Source organism: Halichoerus grypus, chromosome 1 (assembly GCF_964656455.1).
Source record: "Halichoerus grypus chromosome 1, mHalGry1.hap1.1, whole genome shotgun sequence".
Lineage (NCBI taxonomy): Eukaryota > Metazoa > Chordata > Mammalia > Carnivora > Phocidae > Halichoerus > Halichoerus grypus.
The window spans coordinates 64,890,996-64,910,925 of NC_135712.1; the positions used below are offsets into that span (position 1 = coordinate 64,890,996).

At 39.7% G+C, this 19,930-nt stretch overlaps 1 protein-coding gene and 1 long non-coding RNA gene across 4 annotated transcripts; one reads left to right on the plus strand and one right to left on the minus strand.

Annotated features, from left to right (window-relative positions):
• Positions 1-311: 311 nt before the first annotated feature.
• LOC118547972 (uncharacterized) lies at positions 312-10,003 on the minus strand. 3 transcript variants are annotated; one of them, XR_013445440.1, is made up of 3 exons: positions 9,929-10,003; positions 966-1,131; positions 312-523 (listed from the first exon to the last, which is right to left on the minus strand). It is a non-coding gene; the product is annotated as an uncharacterized LOC118547972 (long non-coding RNA). The 3 variants fall into 3 exon arrangements; XR_004923364.2 differs by lacking the exon at positions 9,929-10,003 and adding an exon at positions 8,727-8,876; XR_013445442.1 differs by lacking the exon at positions 9,929-10,003 and adding an exon at positions 2,663-2,887.
• NDUFB4 (NADH:ubiquinone oxidoreductase subunit B4) lies at positions 9,967-16,212 on the plus strand. Its single transcript, XM_036111739.2, has 3 exons — positions 9,967-10,201; positions 14,099-14,245; positions 16,091-16,212. Exons 1-3 carry the CDS (start codon positions 10,022-10,024, stop codon positions 16,151-16,153), a joined length of 390 nt encoding a protein of 129 aa, XP_035967632.1. The 5' UTR covers positions 9,967-10,021; the 3' UTR covers positions 16,154-16,212.
• The last annotated feature ends 3,718 nt before the right edge of the window (positions 16,213-19,930 follow it).

Consider the following 19,930-nt stretch of genomic DNA (forward strand, 5'->3'; position numbering starts at 1 on the left):
GACTCTTCAGGAGACATGTAGAGTAAGAAATAGAAGTTGCTCTTAAAGGAGAGGGAGAAAAAAAATAATCCTAGGATTGCCTGTAATACCAAGAAGAATAAAAGAAGTAGTGTGCATATTTAGGGAGGAAAAAAATCGCCTCAACTTAAGGGTCTTATGGAAAGGTTTCCAGAAGGTAGGGCGATTGAAATGGACCTTGACGGATATAAGATGTCAGTCAGCCACAGACAGCAGGGAGGGCAGGCACGGATGGCACTGATGGAGCGAAGACTATCAGCAAGCAAAGGAAAAGATGAATAAAAGGTCAACGCTTTCTGTTCCAAATTTTTATAAATGCAAGTGGCCCTATGAACTAAGGACCCAGGAGTCACGGCTTGGCCTATGGCCGCACTTCGTTCTGCTGAGTATAGACTTGGAAGCAGGTGGAGGAGGACGCAGCTTGGCTGGAGGGGTTCCCAGAGCACACTTGCCAGGGGAGCAAAGGAAGAGGTGTACGACAGTTCCAGCTGCTGTAGGGACAAGGCTGGGGGGAAGCAGAGATGTTAAAAGGGCATTGTTAGGGCCTTTTACTTTGTAATGTACTCCCTCCTCTGGAACCACACAAAATCTTCAGTACAAAGCTACATTACTCACAATGCTTTTGGGCTTGAGTTTTTAATTCACAGAGGGAGGGGAGTGAAAAGTGGAGGAGGGGTGAGTATGGAGTATGGCTGGAAGTAAGCAGGGGATGAAACCAGGGGCAGCAAGAGGGATGAAGGTATATTTGGTTAATATACTCACTTTATTTATTGTTTTTTAGATTTATTTATTTATTTGACACAGAGAGAGAGACAGCGAGAGAGGGAACACAAGCAGGGGGAGTGGGAGAGGGAGAAGCAGGCTTCCCGCTGAGCAGGGAGCCTGATGTGGGGCTCGATCCCAGGACCCTTAACGACTGAGCCACCCAGTCGCCCCAATATACTCACTTTAAAGTGAAGAAAGGCAACTCATCATTTAGCCTGTCACCACTGCTGTGATGTGCCAGGCAGTGTGCCCCTGATGGGATGCAGGATGAGTCCAGCTTGCTGTGGCCTGGCCTTCAAAGAGACTGCATTCTTGGGGGCGGGGTGGTGGTGGTGGTGCAGAGATTAACTAAATAACAAAAAATGTAAAATTAGGATTGTAATTGTAATTAGTGTAATTAGAGAGGTCTACAATGCTACAAAAGCTTGTAGAGGGATTTGACCTTGTGGGTTAGTTAAGGGGCTATAGAATTGCATGAGTTCTGAAGGATGAATAGGAGTAGAGTGTGTAATATTTAAGGCAGAATGAAGAGTAAGTGCAAAGGCCCTGTGGAAGGAAGGAAGTGAGGAGAGGCCAGTGTGGCTGGAGCACAGACAGTGAAGGGGAGCATGGAGCCAAACGCAGCTGAAAAGGCAGGAAGCGGACCTTAGTGGGTCTTGAAGTCATGTAAGGGTTTAAATGGGGGTGCTAGGATAATGTATATTTTAAAAGATCACTCTAGGGGCTCCTGGATGACTCAGTTGGTTAAGTGTTGGACTCCTGGTTTCAGCTCAGGTCGTGATCTCATGGGTCATGAGATGGAGCCCTGTCCAGAGGCCCACGTCGGGACTCAGGGGTCAGTGGGGAGCTGCATGAAGATTCTCTTCCTCTGCTCTTCCCCTACTCCTGCACATGTGCGCACACTCTCACTCTTTCTCTAAAATAAATAAATAAATCTTTAAAAAAAATAAAAGTTCACTCTAGCTGCTGTATGGTAAAGAAATGGGAGTATGGTAAAGGTGGATGTAGGTAAGAAAACCAACCAGGAGGCTATCGCTCTCCCCAAGCAAAAGATAATGATAGGGCAGCACTTAATACCACAGAAGAAAGCATGACATAGCCTCAGCTAAGAGGATCAACCCTCTTTTATGTTAAATTGACAACCTGCAAGAAAATGTCACCTTACACTCTGTAGGAAACTTATTGTTCCTTTCAAGTACAAATAAGTCCTTATGTAAGTGACTTTAGTAATAAGAACAGATATATATGCTAAGACTAGGATGAAAACACTGTCTCTGAAGGAGAGAAATGCAAAATGTAATATTCATAAGCTTTTGGATATGTCTACATGACAGATGTGTTTCTAAGTGTACTGTATATTTTAAGCAGAAATCTTTTCTCCCTGGTTGGTTTGTATACAGCACACTAAATGGATGGAATGAGCAAACCATTATGTATGAGTTGCTTTGTCTTTTGGTAAAAACAACTCACAGATGCATGCACATTAAGATGTTTCCATATCACCTTCAATTCACCCTGTGTATTCTAATCTTGCTCAAGGAGAAATGAACAAACCACAATGGCACTGGGAAATTATATGCACTTCTATATTGGAAATAGATCAAGGGCACACTGGTGAATAAAGATATAAGAGACCTAAACCACATAATTAACAAACTTGATCTAACCTTGCACTCAATGATTATAGAGTATCCATTCTTTTTAGGCTCACATGGAACTGTTATAAAAATGACTATGTATGATTACAAGGCTTTGTTCACTTTGTAATAACTTATTGAACAGCATATGTATGATTTGTGCATTTTTCTTTCTATATGTATGCTAAATTTCAAAAAAATGGTTTGTTAAGAAACAAAAAAACAAACAAACAAAAACTGACCATATATTAAGTCCCAAAGAAAGTCTCAGCAAGGGGCGCGTGGGTGGCTCAGTCAGTTAAGCGTGTGGTCTGCCTTTGGCTCAGGTCATGATCCCAGGGATTGAGCCCCACATCAGGCTCCTTGCTCAGTGGGGAGGGGAGCCTTTTTCTTCCCCCTCTGCCTACTGCTCCCCCTGCTGGTGCTCTCTCTCTCTCTGTGTCAAATAAATAAATAAAATCTTAAAAAAAAGTCTCAGCAAATTTCAAAGGACTAATATTACACAATAATGCAATTACATTAGAAATTAACAATAAAAAATAGACAAAACAAAACAATATTTGGAAAGTGAAAACCGCATTTCTAAATAACTTATGAATTAAGGAAAAAACATAATAGAAATAATGAAATACTAGGAACTACATGACAATGAAAATACTAATAAAAACCTATGGATATGTAGCTAAAATGAAATGTACATAATTATATGCATAAAAATGAAAATGAATGAGGTAAGTATTCTGCTTAAGAAACTGGAAAAAGAACATTAGAGTAATCTCAAGAAAAATAAAAGAAGTATAAGAGGAAAACTTGATTAGAGATGAAAAAATAAAAAGCAGGCTCTCTGAAAAGACAAGGTAGACAAACCTCTAGCAGGATGGATGAAGAAAAAAAGAAGCAATAAATAAACAATTGGTGCAGCCATTGTGGAAAACTGTATGGGGTTTCCTCAAAAAATTAAAAATATAACTACCTACAATCCAGGAATCGTACTACTGGGTATTTACCCCCCAAAATACAAAAAGACTAATTCAAAGGGATACATGCACCCCTATGTTTATAGCAACATTATCTACATTATCTATAACAGCCAAACTATGGAAGCAGCCCAAGTGTGCTTTGGTAGATGAATGGATAAAGAAGATGGAAATTATTCAGCCATAAGAAAGAATGAAATCTTGACATTTGCAGCAACATGGACAGAGCTAAAGAGTATAACGCTGAGTGAAATAAGTCAGCCATAGGAAGACAAACACCATATGATCTCAGTCATATGTAGAATTTAAGAAACAAAACAAGCAAAGGAAAAAAATAAGAGAGAGAGAGAGACAAACCAAGAAGCAGATTTTTAACTATAGAGAACAAACTGATGGTTACCAGAGGGGGGTTAGGTGGGGGATAGGGGAAATAGGGGATGGGGATTAAGGAGGGCATGAAAACAAACAAACAATATTAGAAACAAAAAGAGGATTATATAATTATAAAGACAGTGGAGACTGAAAAAAAATCATAAGATGAGATTAGAAACTCTATAGCAATAAGCTTCAAACAAGATACTTAAGAAAGTTTAAATTACCAAAATGCATTCCAGAGGAGATAGAAAACCTGACAAAACCCAAAACCATTACAGAAATTGAATTGATAGCCAAAAGTCTCCCCTGAGAATAAAAAGGAAGACCCAGACAGTTTTAAAAGATAATTTAGAGAGTCTTCAGGGAATATATAGTTCCTGTCTTGAACAAACCATTTTGGAGAATTAAAAAAAAAAAAAAAAGGAAATCTATCCAATTCATTTCATGTAAATATACTACCAAAACTATACAAGAACAAAATAAGAAAAAGACAATTATAGAGCCAATTCATCTATGAACTTAAATGCTAAAATTCTAAATAAAATGCTAATAAATTTAATTCAACTTAATTATTTAATCAGTATATTAAAAAACATATCATGCCATGAAAGAGTCAATTTCAGAATGTAATTCCAGAATTAATTAATGTAATTCAGAATTCCACATGAGAACAACCTACTATGGTTTTCCGTGTTTTAAATAGATCAACAGAAAAACCATATGACTGTATAACAAAAATGTAGAATTAGTATTTGATCAATTATCACTCATCCATGATTAAAAAACCACTTTTGGCAAGGAATATAAGAGAATTTTCTTAACCTGATAAAGGGCTTCTACCAAATTCTACAGCAAACATTCAGTGGTGCACAGATTTCCTGGTAAAGCTGGGAATAAGATAGGAGACTCTTTCTACTCTTATAAAACATTGTACTGTAGGTCCTAGCTAAGCATTAAGAGAGAGAAACAAGTACAAGATTTGGAAAAGAAAAGGCAAGATTGCTATTTTCACAAGGTCTGACCAACTCCATAGAACAATCCAAAGGAATGAATGGAAAAGCCAATAGAACTAATAAAAAGTTCAACAAGGATACTGGTTCCAAGATCAGTATATAAAAATCAGTAATATTACTACACACCAGTAATAACCACTTAGAAAACGTAATAGGAAAAGAAACAGGGCGCCTGGGTGGCTCAGTTGGTTAAGCGACTGCCTTTGGCTCAGGTCATGATCCTGGAGTCCCTGGATCGAGTCCCGCATCGGGCTCCCTGCTCGGCAGGGAGTCTGCTTCTCCCTCTGACCCTCCCCCCTCTCATGTGCTCTCTCTCATTCTCTCTCTCTCAAATAAATAAATAAAATCTTTAAAAAAAAAAAAAAAAGGAAAAGAAACAATTAACAATAGCAATGGAATCTATAATGTAGCAGAATTAACCTAATAGAGGAGGTGAGAATTCCTTACGGAGAAAATGACGAAACATGATCCAACGGCATAAAGGACCTGACTAACAGATCACAGATGGGAAGATGCAATATTTTAAAAATATCTGTTCTCCTCAAATCAAGCTATACATTTAGTGCAGTTCCATTCAAAATCCCAATAGATTTTTTTTCATGGAATTTAATAGCTTAATACTAAATTCATCTGAAAAAGAAGAGGAACAAAAGTAGCTAAGACAATTTTGAACTATAATAAGATGGAGACATTTGCACCCTTGAAATACCAAGACTTATTATAAAGCTATAGTAGAAACAGATAGAAAGTGATGTATGTTTGTAATGGACAGGCTGTGTAGTCTTAATGTGCCTGCTGGATATACCACTTCGGAAGCAAGTAGTTCTATGTGAGTCTTCTCTAAATATGATAAGCTTCTGTGACTTAAGTGCATCTATTGGGTAAAAACAGTCGTGTAATCTTATTCGTGACTGATTTGGACAATGTCCAGATCAACAAAGCTGCAGATAAGTTGGATACAGTGAAAGCCAATCTCCCATGTGGTGCTTTCAGGCAATCTAGACTGAATACTGTCAAACTGACTCAATAATACCCTCTTTTGGAGGAATAGTAAATGCTAGGTAAACAAAGAGAAAGTGGTTTACTTGAGCTTAGGTGGGACACTGAAGCTCTAAAATATTGTTCTTATTCTCCCTTGGAACTGTTGTTTATTTCAATTTTGGAAGATAAATCCCCAGGGTGGCTACATAACCAAATGAGAGATGACTTTCCTATCTACCCCGTGTTTTTAGATCTCCTTGCAATTAAATTAATTCACATAGCACTTTGTGTCTCTTCCTTGCAGTCTTAACAAGATTGATAAACAGGAAGATCAGGGTTTGATGGGACTTGAAGCCTACATAATTTGGGGGGTGGGGTGAGCTGGGGGTGGGGGTGGGAAGGAGGTGCTTCTTTAAGAAAAAATACCAGTGATGACTGGAAGAATCTCCCACAGATTAGCTTCTGGTTCTGTATATTTTAAACCTTATTTCTCCTCCTTTACCTGTGTATTTCCAGGGCCAAGATTCACAGGACAAGTTCATATCAAAACACAAACTCTGATCCTGCACCTTCATGGCACACTGGGAGTTGACAATAACCCTGGAAGCCAATCCTGCACCTGGATGGCTAGCAGTAATTTAATTCCACTTGAAATTGATGTGAATCAAATAAATATATCCCACTAAATTCAAATTTTCATTTGCTGGATCCCCCAAATGCCTCAGGCCACTGTGATCCACCTAACAGGAGGGAAAATGTGATAGAAGGGAAGGAAGTCAGAGAGGAGAGACACAACAGTCTTAGGTAACTGTGATTTAAGTATCTTACTTTTTCTAATTTTACAAAAACAGAATGGCCATGTGAGCACATTTCTAGGGCCCTTCCCAGGGTTCTTGAGAGGGCTCATGTAAGGAAGGGACCCTGCATTAGTTTGACAGCATATCCTTTGCTGATATTCAATGTTAAGATTTTTAAAAACAAGAATAAAGGAAAATGCTCACTAAATGTCAGCTGCTGTTAATCACTGATTAGTTAAATCTCTGGGCATTGGGTTTATTCACAAATTTACCTATGATCCTACCCAATTAAGAGAAGGAATGCTCTTCATAAGCAGGAACTTACCTGCCTCTGACAGTTTCTGTATTCACCTGTCCATCTTCTGTTCCCTGAAATCCTGTCCCATTCTTATAACCTGACTACCCCGGCATATTTGCATTTCTCTCCTTCTCCACTTTACCACTTTATCCTCCCTCTCCCAGTCAAATACAGGTTAAATACAAACACAAATACAGTCAAATACATATACTTAGTCCTTGTAATCCATGTCCCAATAAATTCTGACAAATTCTATTAAGAAAAGTAAAAGTCTTCAAAACACGAAACGTTCTTTGGTGAAATGACCACTTGTGAAATTGTTTTCCACTGAAATTGTTCCATCTGCTAACCCTAATGCCTACATCCACTCCTATCAAAGTCTTAGTCATCCATTTGGAAATATCTAGTCCTCAAAAACAATAGAAATTTATCGCAAATCTTGCAAAAGATGTGGACTTCCATAAAATTGATGAAAGTGATGTTGGTGAACTGCTGGATCCACATGCAAAGTGACTAATAAAAGGAGGAGCTCAGAGTTGGACCAGATAACAAAGGAAAAAAAGACAACCAATAAGAATGATGATGACATCAATGCTTCAAAAGGAAACAATTTAGTTTCAAAGGATTAAGAAAGGACCTTGGAAAAACTGGATAAAGCCCTCCAACATTTCTGCAAATATGACCCTGCTGCAGAAATCAAATGCAAAGTGAAGGATAATGAGCTATATGAAAATAACCATGTCCACAAATTAACACTTGATTTATCAGAATTAGCACAACATTGTAACTGTAACCTTAAACGTTAAATATAAGATAAATTCATTTTCATAATTTTTTGATTGCATTATTTCAAGATAAAGTCTCAATCAAGTCTTTTTCTTTCATTATGGAATCTAGGTCTCCCTCTTACATAGATTCACTCTGGGAGGACCTTTCCTGGAAAAAGGAAGAGGGAAAGGAAGACCTCTTGTAGTCATCTTTACGTTTCCCAAACACACAATAGTAGAAGAATGCCTTCAGGAAACTAAAAATTAGTCTTTTGGGTGCCCCTGCCAGATCAGTTCTGAATCTTCAAGAGCAGAACAGAACTTAGGACTCCATCTTTTTGACAAAATCATCTTAAGGGATCCTTATGATAATCAAGCAAATGTGGGAACAAACACCTTAACTAATCCAAAGGGAAATGATGTAGTTTATTCTCTCTGTCATTCTCTCTCTTTCTCTCCCTCTCTCTTCACTTTACCAAGTCTTTTTAAAACTTTGTCATCTGTAGTCATTGCACTCCTTTCTTCTTTCTTTTATCCTTTTTGCATGCCCTTCTTCCCAGATCAGTGTCTAATCTGTAAACAAAAGGTTTTTGAAACTTTATCAAGATTGTCTTTAGAATTTACAACCTGCTCCTGCATTTCATTTTGTTTTATGGTATTTTAAAACACCTTTGAAAAAAACCAAAACTTTTTTTTCTCCTTCTTTAAAATTGACTCTAAGTGATATGTTTCAAATTTCTTTTTTCTACATTCCCTCAGCCTACATTCTCATGAGCCCATTTTGCTCTATATTCATTTGGACATTAAACTGCTTTGCAAATACTACCATATCTTGTCTGTTCTTTCTGTACTGCCTGTACTGTCAGCTCCTCAAAGACAAATACCACGTCCTTCATTTCTTCTGCATTTCCCCCACTGAGCCTAGGAGATTGACTAAGATTGACTAGTGTGCAGAATGCTTCACCCAGCGGGTGCTTAATAAATATTTTAAAAACAGTATTACAATGTTGAATAAATTTGACAGCAGTGCTGCTCATCACTTCAAATGCCAGCACTTTCTAGGTCCCTTCTCTGCCTAGCAACCATTTCCCAACATACCTCTATATCCCCAGACATTGCATCCAAGCTGAAGCTCTCTTTTGATCCAGCTTTCCTTGCCTGAGTTATGGAAATATTGTTTACATGTTTCCTCCTGAGGAGTGTCTTACTGGTACCCACAGACCCTGCCCTTCAACTTGAAGTTGCTTCTTCCCCCTTCGTGATAGTGGGAGAGAAGGACAGTATGCATGAAGGTTTCTTTCCCAGTAGCCCCCCCTTTTTTCCCCCAAATCATCTTTCACATTAAGATGCAATGCCCCTATGCATAAGAGTATCAACTAAGGATGATTTTCCTTCTTAGCACCCAAGAGTGCTAAGGATTTTAGGTAAGAGGTTTTAGTATTTTAATTAAATACTGTTTCTTCAGGAGCTTTATTCAGTACTTCATTTGTTAATAACTTACTACAGTCAGGTAGGCAACATTTCTCTTATAACGTCATTTTCCGGGGCACCTGGGTGGCTCAGTCTTTAAGCGTCTGCCTTCCGCTGGGATCATGATCCCAGGTTCCTGGGATCGAGCCCCGCATCGGGCTCCCTGCTCTGCGGGAAGCCTGCTTCTCCCTCTCCCACTCCCCCTGCTTGTGTTTCCTCTCTCGTTGTGTCTCTCTCTGTCAAATAAATAAATAAAATCTTAAAAAAAAACATCATTCTCCTATTAAACATTATTTCGTGCCTATGAAAAACACGCCGCTACTTACGCTGTACCAATCTAATGTGGTAACGTACAAAAAAGCTTATGCTTTTTCTTGGTTCGGGCACTGTTTTGCAAAGCACTTTGGCACCTATTTATTATCTTACTTAATCTTCACTAAAGGTTTGGTAGGTGGACAGAATAGGGGTCATTATCCAGAATGAGCAAGAGGAAACTCAGAGACGTTAAATGACTTGTCTAAAGTCACACACCTTGGAGGGACTCACACTGAAACAGGGTTCTAGCTACAGCCGGTCCCATTTCCTGTGCTGCCAGTCTCACACAGCTCAACTTCACAAAATAAAGCTCTGCTATGTCCCTAGAAATATGTAAGGCTGCTAGGAAGAAGCAACAAGCAATAGATTGTAGGTAGCTAAAAGCAGGAAGCGGGATGGGGTCGAAAGGTTAAGGGAAGCACACTGTGCATGCGCAGATCGCTATTCGGGGGCCCAGGACGGTGAGGAAGGTTGAGGAAAGAAGCGGAGCTCCTGGGCAAATTCTTATTGCCTACCTTCCGCTAACGCGCAAGCGCACTTCCTCAGGATGAAGGCCGGGGGGCGGGCCTCGGAGTCGCGCAGGCGCAATTGTGTCCCGGATTGTCAAGATGTCGTTCCCCAAGTACGAGCCGTCGCGTCTGGCTACCCTACCCTCTACCCTCGACCCAGCCGAATACAACGTATCTCCGGAAGCCCGGAAGGCGGAAGCCGAGCGGTTGGCCATAAGATCCCGGCTTAAACGGGAGTATCTGCTTCAGTACAACGACCCCAGCCGCCAGGGGCTCATCGTGAGTCGTGGGCCGGCCGGGCGGGAATCGAGGGCCTGAGTCCGGGCGGTCCCCCATCCCCGGCCGGGCAGCCCAGACCGGCCAAGGGAGGCCACGCAGAGGGGCGGCCACCGTTCCCGATCAGTATTTTAGACTTTGGCCCTCTTCCAGGTCGAGAGAGCAGGCCCACCCACTAGCCCTTTGACCTTGGGCGGAGAGCTTGGTGGTCAAGAGGACGGTTCTGAATTCACACCGGGCTGGGTTTGAGTCCCGGCTTGATCACTTCCCACCTGGGTAGTCTTGAGAAAGTGACTCAACTCTGCTGGTTAGCCCCGATTTTCCTGTCTGAAAAACGGGGTTAATACATGTTAGGATTAAATGAGATAAGGCACAGGACTGGCCAACACAGTGCCTGGGCTGTAATGAGTGTTCAGAAAACGTGTTGTGTGTGTCATTTTTTTAAAAAGCAGTTTTCCACCTTTCAGTTCACAGTTCATAGCAATACTGCTCTCTCCTGATGGGAATATAGTGATGTTTTTCAGTTTATATCTTTTGAAACCCCAGAACTCTGCAGCTAGTTGAAACTTTGGTCTTTGAAGTCAGAAGCCAAGGCAGAACATAATGGCAAACTAGATGACCTTAGTTTGCCTAACCCCTCTAAACGTTAGTTTTCTGATCTTAAATGGGAAAGGTAGTACATTCTTTATAGAATCATTGTAAGGTTAAATGAGATAGTTTGTATAACATTGCAGGCACTTAATATATAACCAGTAGATTCATTGCTATTATTATTTAGTGAGTGGGCTTTTCAATAATTTTCTGTACAAAAGCTGTTTAAATATGATATCAAATATGATATTAAAAACAAAGCAACCAAAACTTTCCCCAGCAGTTGCATTGGTGTTCTGTAGGACTTTTTGGAAGTTATGAGAATTGAAGGAAGTTTACATTGTGCAGGCACTATCTAAACCCTTTCTGAATATTATTATTCAAATGTCACAAGTATTCAAAGAGTTAGGCCCTGTTATTATCCCCATTTTACAGATGAGAAAACAATATGGGAAGGACAAATAGGTCATAGAGTGATACTCCCTTAGCAAGTGATAGAGCAGAATTTAAACCTTGAACTGTGTAACCCAAAACATCTGCCTAACCAGTTGGCTTGATGTCAGAACCTTGTTTACTTGAGAAGAAGGTGTGGAGGGAGACATTTGTTATTTACATACACAGGGTTTGATGTGCCAGATGGCTGAAGTTTAAACTCGGGATTTTCTCTTTTCTAGTTCTGTGCGCTAGGACAGTTTAAATTTTGTCATGTAAGAGACAATAATACCTGCCTCATTGGTGGTTCTGTTAATTAAATGAGTGCTTGGCACTTAATCATTTAATGATCAATACATGGAAATTCTTTGCCTAATCTTTACCAATGATTGATTCAGTGAATAAGTAATTGCTTTTATAGGCCCCGCCCTGTTTTAGATGCTGAGGTGACTGTAGATTCCTGTCCTTGCAGAGCTTTCTTTCCAGTGGGGCAGACAAGTAATAAACAGGTTAAAAAACTAAATTGTTTAGCATGTTAGTGGCAAGGGATAAGAAAAATAAAGCAAGGAAGGGATAAGGGATATGTGTTATATAGTAGGAGCTGAAATTTTAGATAGCCCTAGGGAAGGCCTTCCTTGGAAGGTGACATGAAGGAAGTAAGGTGAGGGAGCTAGCCACACAGCTCTCTGGGAAAGTAGCATTTTAGGTAGAGGGAACAGCAGATGTAGGGGTCCTTAGGCAGAAGTGTGCCTGGTGAGTTGCAAAAATACTGAAGAGACCATTATGACTAAAGTGGAGAAATTTAGAGCAAAGTGGGAAGAGATGAGGTCAGAAAAGTACCTGGAACTAGATCACACCAAGCTTTGTAAATCGTTGTAAGGACTTTTACTGAGTAGGTAATCTGCCCTACATTTTAACATCTCTCTGGTTGCTTAGTTGAAAATACACTATGAAGGAGAGCAAGGAGACTAGGAGGCTTCTGAGGTAATCTATCAGGATTTTGGCAGTGGAGATGGTTAAGAAGTGGTGAGTTCTGAGTATATATTGAAAGTAAAGCCAACCAGATTTGCTAGCAGATTGGATGTGAGGTGTAAGAGAGAGAAGGGTCAAGGATGATTCCAAGGTTTTTTGACCTAAGTGATCAGAAGAATGAAGTTGCTTTTTACCAAGATGGAGAAGAATGTGAGAAGGGCAGGGAGTGGAATATTGGGAAATCAGTTTGAGATACATCACATTTGACGTTCTTGTTAGACAACATGACAGTGTTGAGCAGGTAGTTGGACATTATGTCTGGAGTTCAGGGTAGAGGTCTGGGAAGGTATAATTTTGGGAGTCATCGGCCTACAGATGGGATATTTAAAACCATGTGACTGGAGGAGATAGATCATCAAGAGAATGAATGTAGATAGAGAAGACCAGTGAAGTCTAAGCTCCAATATTAAGAGATTGGAGAGATACGGAAGAAGAGAGCAAAAGGGACCAAGAGGGAATGGCCATAGAGTTAGGAGGAAAACCAGGCAGGTGTGTGCCCTGAAAGCCAAAAGAAGAAACAGTTTCAAGGAGTGTTCACCATGGCAGATCCTGCTGATGGTTCTTTGGACATGGAGTGTCCAAGGAGAACTGTCTCCCATGGAGTGTATTTTGGAACCTCTCTTAACAGCAGTACAGGTTCAATGAACTGTGGCCATGGGGCTGTTGATATTTTTATGAAATGAAATGTCTGTTTCTGGAAGACCGATCTGACAGATAAATATGTAGAGAGGTGACTGGTAGATTGAGAATTCTGTCCTGGGAGAATTCAAATATGTTAATACCAGAAGGGATAGATAAAGAATAGATGTGTTTATCCTTTCAGGTATTGAACTCAAACATCCCCTTAAACCTATTATATCTTGTGTCTTCACCTTTACTGTTTTCTGCAAACAGTTTGGTTTAAAACGGATCTGTGGAAGATCCAGTTTAATTATTTTAATCCTATCCATCATGACTTCTTGGTGGTGTATAGGACCTTGAATGTTCTCCTTTGGTATTAAAGTTTTAAAGCTGATTTCATCTGCTTATTTTTAATCTGCGTATCAGTTAATTAGAGCAAATAATTTTATAAAATCATTTGGGGATTTAGCTAATTAAATTTAATTATGTGTTTGGGGCAGATTTGCTGTCTTACATAGTTGTTCTAGTATAAATATATTAAAATGGACAATATTTTTTCTTAACCAAGACAGTCTGATTATTTTTCTTTAACAACAACCTTGTCCTCACTACAAATTATTTTAATAGTGTAAAATGTAATAATTTTGCTTATAAAATACCAGCCAAGTCAGCTTAAAAATGTTAAAGTTCAGAGTTGGCCTACTTTAGTCTTCACCTTCCTGCAATTTATCTGAAGCCTGGAAAGACAGAGCAGGGTCGGGGGGTAGCATTAGAAAGGGTCCTGGAAACAAAGTACAAAGCATGATAGAGCATATGAAATCTGTTCTCATTGGGAATACTGTGGTTTAGTTGGTCATAATTCAAGAAAGACAATGAAGCTACAAAACAATCCCGAAAAGAAAAAAAAATTAATCAAAGGGAAAAAGTGGCTTCTCTGGTGGATTAAAAAGATTAGGTTTCTTAAATCTTAAGTAAATAGAAAGCTGAAGGGTGATACAAGAATCTTTTAAATTCTGAAGGACTTGAACAGGATAGGATCATCAGAGAGTTACTCAACAAATACTGGAAATGAAAGATCTTCCCTGAAGCAATATTCAGGGTGTACCCTTAACTATAGTGGAGCACAAAAGTCATCTCCTCTGCTCCCCCACAAAAGTTTTGATGAGATTGTTTCAGTGTGGCCCTGCTTAAGTTCCTATAACTTTTTGTTTTCCTGAATTTTAGGAAGATCCTGCCTTGATTCGTTGGACCTATGCAAGATCAGCAAACATCTATCCCAATTTCAGACCCACTCCCAAGACCTCGCTCTTAGGAGCTCTGTTTGGAATTGGGCCCCTCTTCTTCTGGTTTTATGTTTTCAAAACTGACAGAGTAAGTACCTGATGTGTAGTTTCTATGTGATAGGTTCCCCTGTGCTGGATGCAGGTCTTTCCCTTGGCATTTGCTACCAGTGCTCCTCCCACCTTGGTCCTCTGCTCTTCCTTTAGTTTCTCTCTCCTTTTATCTTTATTCCTTTCCAGCAGGAGTTAAAACAGAAAGTTTCAATTACATGTTTGGTTTTATTGCTTTATCGTTTCAACTCATATTGAAATATACTTTGCTAAAAATCACAATAGTCTCTGAGTCTTTCAAATTTAATTTAATGGCCGCTCTAGAATTTAATAAGTTGGTCAGTTTAAATTTCTAAGGCTTGAACTTAGACTGAAAGAGTTTTCCTGTGTGTTTTAGGTGATGTAAAGGAATTGTGCTGTGAATATTAAGCAAGAGACTACAGAAGTAACTTTAAAAAGTTAACACTAAGGGCTCTTGGGTGGCTCAGTCGGTTGGGTGTCGGACTCTGGATTTCGGCTCAGATCATGAATTCAGGGTTGTGAGATTGAGTCCCACATCTGGCTCCACGCTGGGCCGGAGCCTGCTTAAGATTCTCTCCCTCTTCCTCTGCCCCTCCCCCGCATGCGTGTGCATTCTCTCTCTCAAAAAAAAATTAATACAGAAGTTAAACTTTCCTATTTTGACTTAGCTTTCGATATTTCTTTGCAAACCTTTATATTTAGTTTTCTTAGTTCATTATTTTTAAAAAGATGTTTATTTGGGTTAAGTATTAGCAGAATACATAAATCATTTAGTGTGTTCCCTGTTTATATGAATTCTAGTTATGTTGGTCACATTTTGTGGATTAATGTTAAAACTTTGTAATATGCTAACAGTAGGAAAGCAAAAGCAGCCTGTGGTGGGAATCTGCCATCAGAGGCCATATGGTCACAGAGAAACCCAGTTTATCTTTGACACTAGGCCACCCTGGTACTAGACCCCCAGCAGGCCTTGTGTTGCCATCTAGACTGGAGCCCACTCATCTAGCTTCTGTATTTTGATTGATAAATTACCTGCTTAACAAAAAGATGGGCCACACTTAATCCAGAAGGTGTTTGCATTTTGCTTTTGACATACACTTTTTAGTGGGGTAATATAATTCTTCCAACATGTGCATAAGATGTTTTTAAAAAGGAGTGTTTTCTCATTGTCCCTTATTTCTTCAGACTGCTGCTTCCTCACATGTACTCTTTAGGCTTTAGACAACGGGGGATTGGAATTAGGTTTGGAGTATTTTAGTCCTGTTTTTCAGATTGTACCATGGGTTATGCCAAAATACATTGTGTTTTCCAGTACCTTTTTTGTTTGTATATTTTGCAAAATGGTCACCACAGTAAATCTTAGTTAACATCTGTTAACATCGTTACAAAAGACAGTCTTTTTTCTTGTAATGAGAACTTAAGATTAATTCTCCTAGCAACATTCAAATATTCCATACGGTGTTGTTACTGTAGTCACCATGTTTACGTTACATCCCCATGACTTATTTATTTTATATTTGGAAATTTGTACCTTTTGACCCCCTTCACCCATTTTGCCCCCCACCCACCCCCTGCCTGTGTCAGCTACCAGTCTGTTCTCTTTATCTATAAGATTGTACTTACGAAATGGCAAGATTTCATTCCTTTTTTTTTTTTTTTTTAAATGGCTGAATAGTGTTCCATTGTATACATATACCATGTCTTTATCCACTCATCCATTGATGGACACAGGTTTTTCTGTATCTTGGCTATTGTAAATAATGTTGCAATGAACACAGGTCAGAAATGTGTTGTTTCTAATGAAGCTTTTTTTTGTTTTTTGTTTTGTTTTGTTTTGTTTGTTTCTTGTTTTTTCTATCTGCAGGATAGGAAAGAAAAACTTATCCAGGAAGGAAAATTGGATCGAACATTGAACATTTCATATTAAGTCTGGGAATGATAACTCTATATATTATTGTTTAAATAAAGCTTCTATTAATCATTAAATACTTTCTCTTTCTTAATATTACCTTGATTCAACAAACATTTGCTGGATAATATAATGTAAGAGTTCACAGTTTCATGAAGAAACAGATTCATGTTCATTCATTTAGTCATTCAACAAATGAGCATCTACTATGAGCCAGGTACTGTGCTCTGTGCCCAGAATACAGCAGTCAATAAAACAAACTTAGGCCCTGTACTTAAGGAGTACACACTCTGACAACTGTTTATTCAGTGATTGTTATTTGAGAGCTCATATCTAGTACTACTTAATACCTAAACTTTTGTCTGGCTCCAGCCCCAGTGGAAAATGCAACAGAACAGTAACAACAGTGTGGTAAAAAATAGAATACGGATTCAGGAAAGTGATGGAGAAGCAATTCTGTCTAGGGAGATGGCATTGATCTAGGCTCTGAAGATCACAGGGCTAACAGGGCAAAATGGAAGCATGAGAAGGCAAGGTGTGTTGGGTATGGTGAGATATGGGGCCACTGCGGGGTGAGAAGACACAAGAGGCCATATTGAACGGAAGTAAAATGGTTTAGCACATGGGCTTTGGAGGTTAAATTGGGATCAGAATCCTAGCTCAAGCTTAACAGTTGGAATACAAGGCCTCCTGTTTCCCCATCTCTGCCCACTTCCTCATAAGGTCATGAAGATGAAAATGAGATACCAGTATTGCTCAATAAAATAAAGCTACGTGCTCTATGGTTCAGTCTTGAAACAGTAGGCGGAGTAAGGTGCTATAGGGAGAACATGCTCTTTAGGGCTGATTTACATTATTACGTTGGTTTTAACTTTCAGAGCATACTCACAAGTATTCTCTGGTTCTTGTATGAGTCTGGGATACCCTGAAACTCAGAGCCTGAGAGACAAGCTTGTGTGCAGGTAGTTTATATTAGGGAGTGATCTGAAAGAACAAGTGGCAGACTGGTAAGAGTGAAACAGGGCTAGAGGGACAGCCCACAAGTGTGTGCTGTTGGCCTGTTGCCTCAGAGTAGCTGGCTCAATTCCACTAGGGACCTTCTGAGGAGCCCTGTGGAGTGTACACATAATACTCCCTGCAGACAAGGAGAAAACAAGTATCCACTAGCCTCTCCCCCAGTTGGTCACGAGTTGTCTCACGCAGTTAATTCTCTTTCACTTCAGGTATGGGCGAGCCTCAGAATGGCTGAGCGTTCTTACGGGCTTCTCACATGGAAGGGGAAGGAAGCTGAGGGCAGAAAGGAAGTGATGTGCTGTACAGCTGAGGTGGCATATTGTCAGGTCACCTGCAGGAGCTCAGAGCTGCAGCAGCAACTGGAGTAAAAAGATTGGCCAAGAGGAAGTGATAGAGGCACAAGAGGTAGACGATTTCCTCATCCACTCCATGTTCTGCTTGGATCTGTGCACACGTTAATCTGCAGCGTCATTCGGGGAGGTGACAAGGTACAATCTCAGTATAGGAGGGTTAGTGGAACAAGCTTCAGTCCCACACTGTTGAAACTGGTCTGAAGCTGTAACAGATTCATCATTTCGCCCCACCACGCTTTCTAGGTTTTTCTTCCTTGGCCATCACTTTGGAAGGTCTAGAATGCTTGCCTGATGGAGTCACCAGGACCTTTATCTTCAAGGCCGGAACCCTAGTGACTCTTGTATCATTAGGCCTTTGTTGCAGCAATTGCCTATTTACATTCATCACCGGACATGGAAGCACCAAGAAGCAAAAGTGACTCCCCTGGGCTCCAGATACATCCTTTTAGGCCCCCATTCTGTAGTAGCAACCCTAGCTCCTTGTAATGAAGGTCATTTAGTGCTGCTAATATGGAAACTTTTTTTTTTTTGGTCTACTGTTTCCCAGGCATAAGAAGCCCAAAATGACCAGGAGGTAATCACAGCTTCAGATTAAAGTGAAATCCTCTGACATTGTGATTTATAATAAGAAATATATATTTAGTCTTTGTCCTTGTTTCTGGCACAGAGCTCCTAAAACCCTCAGGATTTCCTAAGTGATAAGATAGAGGTGTCTTTTGTTATGTTACTGAGCTAAGTTTTGGACCACACTTAAGCCGGGGCTGGTTGCCAAGAGAACCAATTGTGATTAGAGGTTGGAACTGTTAGTCCCACTCCCTGACCTTGCATTTGTATCCCTGCTCTCCCACTACTTACTGGTGAAGTAACCTGGAAAGTATTTAAGTTCTCTGTGACTCAGTTTTCTTATCTTTAAAATACATATACTAGTAATACATTGTTATTAAATTCATTGTTTCATGAGTTACTACTTACAAAGTATTTAGTATGTAGGATAGTTCTATTCTTAACTTTTTGAGGAATCTTCATACTGTTTTCCACAAGTGGTTGTACCAGTTTGCCTACCTACCAACAGTGCACAAGAGTTCCTTTTTCTCCACATCCTCACCAATACCTGTTGTTTCTTGTGTTTTTGATTTTCTCCATTCAGACAGGTGTGAGGTGATATCTCATCGTACTTTTGATTTGCATTTCCCTGATGATGAGTGATGTTGAGCATCTTTTCATGTGTCTGTTGGCCATCTGGATGTCTTCTTTGGAAAAATTTCTGTTCATGTCTTCTGTTTTTAAATTGGGTTATTTGGTTTTTGGGGTTGAGTTGTATAAGTTCTTTATATACTTTGGATACTAACCCTTTATCAGATATGTCATTTGTAAATATCTTCTCCCATTCCATAGGTTGCCTTTTAGTTTTGTTGATTGTAAAACATTTTTGTTAACATTGAGAATTTATTGAGCAATATGTTCTTAAGAGTTTAATCAATTTCTAAAGATTTTTTTATTACCACAAACAGTGCCCCAAATCACACCAGAAGTGGTCTGGTGAGAATACCAATTACCCCTCATCTGAGTGCTTGATGTTACCATGTGTCTGACCGTTACTACGGGCCCTGAGCACTGGACCTACATTGGTATTGCTGTCTCTGTTGGCCCAAAAGCTCAAGCTTATTACAACCAAACCACAGAGAGAGTTCCTCGAGGTCCCCATATCTTCCCATCACTTGCTCCTGAGTTCAGGAGCATCTGATTGGCTGTGCCTGACTTCTATCTGCAGGGAAGGCTGAAAAAGCAAGCATATGGCATGTTCAGCTCTAAAGTATGAGGCAGATAAGGAATTCCCAAACATAAGAAAGTGGTTCAAATGTTGAACATCCAAAAATGACAAGGAACCAGAATCAGATCTTAAGGCCCGTATCACAATTAAGGAGTTTAGACTTCATCTTGATGGCAATGGGAGCCACTGAAGGTATTAGGCAGGAGTAACCTGATGGGATTTGCATTCCTGGAAGATCATTCTGGATCCTGGAGGAGGATCTCAGGGCAAGAAAGGCTAGAGGATGACCAGTAATCAGGCTGTTGTAAGACTTCAGGCTAAAAATGATTTTCAATTTTGAGACAGACCTCTACGCAGAACAAAGCAGTCCCTGCTAATCCTAGGGTGACTCATTTGGATGTGAGCGTGTCGAAAGCTTTATGAAAGTCTAAATACATTATCTCTATTAGTTCTCCTTTTATGCACATGCATGAGGAGCCAGTCTTCTTAATAATTCCTTATCTGTGTATGACATCCCTTCCCCTCTCTGGGACAATATTGCTTCTGTAACAGACTGGTTTGTTTAAGTACTATGTCTTTTCACCCTTTATTATGGATCCTGCCTGGAGAAAAAGATGACATTCATGCTTGGTTCAAAAGCCCATTGGATTCATTCCC

Bases quoted from the DNA above. Each gene is read 5' to 3' on its own strand.
- NDUFB4 (XM_036111739.2), top strand. From the start codon at position 10,022: ATGTCGTTCCCCAAGTACGAGCCGTCGCGTCTGGCTACCCTACCCTCT. The intron at 10,202-14,098 runs GTGAGTCGTGGG...CCTGAATTTTAG, and splicing joins CCAGCCGCCAGGGGCTCATC to GAAGATCCTGCCTTGATTCG. The intron at 14,246-16,090 runs GTAAGTACCTGA...TTCTATCTGCAG, and splicing joins ATGTTTTCAAAACTGACAGA to GATAGGAAAGAAAAACTTAT.